The sequence below is a fragment of the Olea europaea genome, unplaced genomic scaffold, assembly GCF_002742605.1.
Source record: "Olea europaea var. sylvestris unplaced genomic scaffold, O_europaea_v1 scaffold456, whole genome shotgun sequence".
Lineage (NCBI taxonomy): Eukaryota > Viridiplantae > Streptophyta > Magnoliopsida > Lamiales > Oleaceae > Olea > Olea europaea.
In genome coordinates, this window is record NW_019262870.1 from 414,402 (window position 1) to 419,925 (window position 5,524).

General features: G+C 40.0%; 1 protein-coding gene across 1 annotated transcript; it reads right to left on the reverse strand.

Moving 5' to 3' along the window:
* Window positions 1–591: 591 nt before the first annotated feature.
* LOC111388138 lies at window positions 592–2,567 on the reverse strand. The gene is made up of 2 exons (XM_023012814.1): window positions 2,035–2,567; window positions 592–1,173 (listed from the first exon to the last, which is right to left on the reverse strand). The coding sequence occupies exons 1-2, from the start codon at window positions 2,359–2,361 to the stop codon at window positions 592–594; spliced, it is 909 nt and encodes a 302-aa protein (XP_022868582.1). The 5' UTR covers window positions 2,362–2,567.
* Between the last annotated feature and the right edge of the window lie 2,957 nt (window positions 2,568–5,524).

Below are 5,524 nucleotides of genomic sequence, written 5' to 3' on the forward strand. Positions count from 1 at the left end.
TCCTCTTCCCCGATCTCATCTTCACATTCAGAGGACGGCAGAAGCACACAGTTGTAATTGAAATTCACCATTTTCACTTAGTAATTGCAAAAGAAGCACTGAAAAAAAAACCCAAGCTACGTTCCTTGGAAGTTCAAGTTTTTGTGAGAATGGAAGGGATTGGTTGCATTTTCTCTTTAATAGACGTTGCTCCACAGATTACTGTCATTAGTACAAATTAAAATGGACATTGGCAGGAAGAAAAGCTCATGAAAAAAAAAAGATTCTTGACTCAATTGATGGTCAGTGTACTAACTGTGGGTCATTGTTTGAATAGGACCCTTGGAATGAGTTAATGTTCAGGCACGTATAGTAATTGGCATGCAATGGCAACAGAAACATAATCTTTTGAAAGTGACATGAAATATTTCATTGCAGTTGTGGATTCGTGAGATCACTTAGTAGTAAAGTCCCATTTTTGTTCACATAGACATATGCCTAAATGAAAATGAAAAAACAACACACAATTAAAAATGTCTACATAAAACTGCTGTAAGGGGAAAATTTTCCGTGCCGCAGATTTCACTTCGGATGAGCCTTTTTGTGCTCCAGTCAGCTCCACTCGACCCAGTCCAGTTTGTCGTTCGCGTCTTCCCGCATTGCAAGTATCTCCCTATTACGCCTCAGTGACAGGAAGCTCAACGTCCAGAAGTACATATCAGTTTTCTTGTGCAGTCGGCCAGTCGACAACATCTCGTTCATGAGGGTTTGCGCGTCTAGAACATTAGGACCCAGCAAATTGTTGATTGTAGCTGCTACCTTTTCACTGGCAGTGGAAGCACGATTAACAGCGTCTGATACATCCGAGGCGGACATTTTTGCTCTCTTACCTTTTTTGCTATTGCCACCAGACCTACATTTATCCCCACTTTGCGGCCTCGACATGTCTGCACTGGATCCAGCCAATTCTATTTTCTCGCTCTCATCACTTGACCCGGTGCCTTCCTCGTCAAGCGGTTGACTGTCGCGTAGGTCCTCGAGTCCATTATCTTTGAACATGGAGAAGCCTATCCTGGACATTGTTGAGGGTGTGACTGCATACTTATCGTTGTCATATGCATCCCCGAATAGCACCTTGAGGCTGTACACCTCCCTGCAGTCTTTGCCTTTGAATTCTTTGTAGTCCTTATTTTCCTGTTACACATGCAGAAGAAGTTGAACATCAGAATGCTTCAAAACAGCAATGGTTTCAACATAGCATAGAAACTTGTGTAGTCAAAATTTGAAAAATAAACTGTGTTGTGCATATCGAAAGTAATAGTCAGTAAGTCACCTTGAGTGTTGGAAGAAACAGAGCCCCATGCCTCAAAGCCATTCAATAGTCACTTGAAATTGAAATTACAAGTCTGAGGAGACAAATCAATAGTTTTTCATGTTTTTAGATGAGATGGTCATTTAAGCTTCTAGACAGATTTCCCAAGAAGTTGGTGATTTATAATAAAGAAACGTCATCCCATGTGTATACAGCCGGAATCTTAAGAATAAAACTGGCTATTTTCCTGACCTTATGAGGCGATCGATTCTCTTTTTTTCCCTCTTGAATGTGCTATTTATCCCGTATGGGGCCAATATATTTAGGATTTCTGACTGTAAGCATAACCTAATTACACAACATTTCTAGTGAAACTCACCTAATTACTCCAAAGTCTTGGATTTGGGTTACTGATATATATTGAACACAGACGACAATATTTACGAGGGCCAAACACGCATAAGGACAGCATAGCATGTCTCCTTCTTCAAGATCTAACAGTTTTACTTTTTTCGCACTATTTTCATGATTAAATTCCAATCATTGAACCTAAAAATTTAAGAAAATCCCTTGGCAAGTCTATGCAAAAAGAATGAATATCAGGATCCTAAGAACTATGAAGATGCTGACTGGGGAGGGTCCATAGTGAATAAAAAATCAATAGCAGGACATTGCACGAGTTTTCCAGTTTGAAAGCAATTCAATTTGTAAAATGCAAAAAATGACCATATTAAGCAGTGTACCTTCATCTTTCTCTCCCACCAGTCGTCGGAAGCAGTAATATATCCCGTTTTGGAGATGTACTCCACTCCAGTACTGTGAATAAGCTCCATCAGACGTTTGTGTTTCGTTCGAAGACCATCCCAATGATTCTTCAGCTGCTGCTTCGTCCAACATTGACCGGAGCTCGAATTGAACAAACGGATGAGTTGGTCCCATCTGTGTTTCGTGAAGCACTTTCCGTTACGGTGACCGTCGGCTATCACCGTCTCGCACGCGGCAATGAAAATCCGATTCTCATGTGGATTCCATTGGGCGTGCTTGCGCGTTGGTGTTACTGGTTGGGTCATGCTGGGAAAAGGGTTGGAGGTGGACGAATTTACGTTTCCACCCGTCTGTGACAAGAAACGGCAAAGACGAGTTCGTTAAATAAGTTGGGTTCAGTTCAAAATTGTGTGTTCTGTAGGTGCAACAAAAAATTTGGAACTGAAAACACTTACTGAGGGGACATATGGGTCCATGATGTGAGCTCACAAGCTGTATTCCGACAAGCAGGTTCGTCATCGTCTACCGCCTAACACGAGTCCGTATTTGACAGGGAAAAAACTCTCAGACAATAGGATTTGACGGGGAAAAAAATTCTTTCTTTGTGCTGCCAGAGCGCTAATTGAAGGAAAAAAATATTTACGACTAGATCTGGAAGTTCGTCGTCGGGTGTTTGTAGGGAGAGAAATATGCGAAATGTGAGGTGCCGGTGCAAGGAAAAGGGAGAGAGAATCTTGGCAGTTGAGAGTGTGTAATGACGGGGGTAATATTGGAAAAATGAGAGTAAATGGCCTGTTGTTGTACTGCAAAGATGTCAGAATATTTCCATTAAAAAATTGTCCAACGGTGCAAATTTTGATCAGCAACGGTCCAAATTCAGCTTAAAATCACAGCCAGACAGGGCCTTAATTGTTGAGGGAAATAGGGTTTAGGAAAAGAAATATGGGAAAATGGGTTTGCACGTGAGCCTGATTTCCACCTTTATTGTGTATGAAAATATATTTTAAATAACAAAAGAATTTGACATTTTCTTTCTTAATTATTGGCCCCATTTCCACCTCAGCAGGTCAAGGATTCATTCACCTATTTCGGTTGGTCTAGCATTATTGAAGAAATTTAAGTGGAAAATAAATGATCTTTCATCTTTATCTTTTGTAGAAAGCAGAGCCAGGAAGCATGGAAGGAGGATTACAGGGTATAGCCACTGATGGAGTACCCCTATACACAAATATAGTCAACGGCAATAACCTCCCATTCACCCTCCAACCATCTACCCGAACAAGCAGTACTGGTGGATGGGTGCCGTGGGATGCAAATACCAGGGAAATCCTCTGGACCATGCCAAATCCGAGTAATGACACCGCCCATGGGCTAGAGACAATAATGAATTGAGTCCTTTTTTCATGTCAGTTGCACCCGGTGGTTCGGTCTATGCTATGGAGCCAGGATGGGGACAATATTGTGGTAATTCAACACTGATGCCAACATGTACAGAGGAGCATTGGCTTGCTACGGTTGCACCTTTATTGGCCTGGGGTATTCAATTGGACTAGCAAGATTCCATCCAACTTGAAACAAAGGAGAATTCACTCTTTGCATTCTGCTTTGTGTGAAGAAGACTAATTCTTAGACAAACATGGAAGAAATAGAATATGAAACGAACTTATTTAACTTCCTTCTTTGAGTACTTTGAGAGAAATTTTATCATATCAATAAGGACTAAATATATAGATAGTTCTTTTTATTAGATGACGCTTAGAGTTCCCCCAAACACTTCAGTGAGACTATCGGTACCCTTAACAAATAAGGGACTCTTGTAGTACCCGAAGTGCTTTGAGGGAACTCCAAATGAAACCTAATGCATTTCTATACAATTAATAGACATATAATCACTTGCTAATGTCAGATGAAATCTAGAGTTCCCCCAAACACTTCAGTGAGACTATCGGTACCCTTAACAAATAAGGGACTCTTGTAGTACCCGAAGTGCTTTGAGGGAACTCCAAATGAAACCTAATGCATTTCTATACAATTAATAGACATATAATCACTTGCTAATGTCAGATGAAATCTAGAGTTCCCCCAAACACTTCAGTGAGACTATCGGTACCCTTAACAAATAAGGGACTCTTGTAGTACCCGAAGTGCTTTGAGGGAACTCCAAATGAAACCTAATGCATTTCTATACAATTAATAGACATATAATCACTTGCTAATGTCAGATGAAATCTAGAGTTCCCCCAAACACTTCAGTGAGACTATCGGTACCCTTAACAAATAAGGGACTCTTGTAGTACCCGAAGTGCTTTGAGGGAACTCCAAATGAAACCTAATGCATTTCTATACAATTAATAGACATATAATCACTTGCTAATGTCAGATGAAATCTAGAGTTCCCCCAAACACTTCAGTGAGACTATCGGTACCCTTAACAAATAAGGGACTCTTGTAGTACCCGAAGTGCTTTGAGGGAACTCCAAATGAAACCTAATGCATTTCTATACAATTAATAGACATATAATCACTTGCTAATGTCAGATGAAATCTAGAGTTCCCCCAAACACTTCAGTGAGACTATCGGTACCCTTAACAAATAAGGGACTCTTGTAGTACCCGAAGTGCTTTGAGGGAACTCCAAATGAAACCTAATGCATTTCTATACAATTAATAGACATATAATCACTTGCTAATGTCAGATGAAATCTAGAGTTCCCCCAAACACTTCAGTGAGACTATCGGTACCCTTAACAAATAAGGGACTCTTGTAGTACCCGAAGTGCTTTGAGGGAACTCCAAATGAAACCTAATGCATTTCTATACAATTAATAGACATATAATCACTTGCTAATGTCAGATGAAATCTAGAGTTCCCCCAAACACTTCAGTGAGACTATCGGTACCCTTAACAAATAAGGGACTCTTGTAGTACCCGAAGTGCTTTGAGGGAACTCCAAATGAAACCTAATGCATTTCTATACAATTAATAGACATATAATCACTTGCTAATGTCAGATGAAATCTAGAGTTCCCCCAAACACTTCAGTGAGACTATCGGTACCCTTAACAAATAAGGGACTCTTGTAGTACCCGAAGTGCTTTGAGGGAACTCCAAATGAAACCTAATGCATTTCTATACAATTAATAGACATATAATCACTTGCTAATGTCAGATGAAATCTAGAGTTCCCCCAAACACTTCAGTGTGACGATTGGTCCCTAAGCAAAAAAGGCTCTCTTTATAAATTCGGAAGTGTATTGAGGAAACTCCAGATCAAACCTGACGGTTTCTCACTCTTCCTTTGCTAAATTGGCCATGATATATTACCTATTTATAGTAAGATTAATTCGTGTAATGATCACATTGAGAAGAACTCAAAAGTATGATCACTCAATTTCATCCGAGGAATACGTAAAATACATTTGAGTAACTGAACCTGGACATGAATGTAGGATAAATGGAGAAAAGAG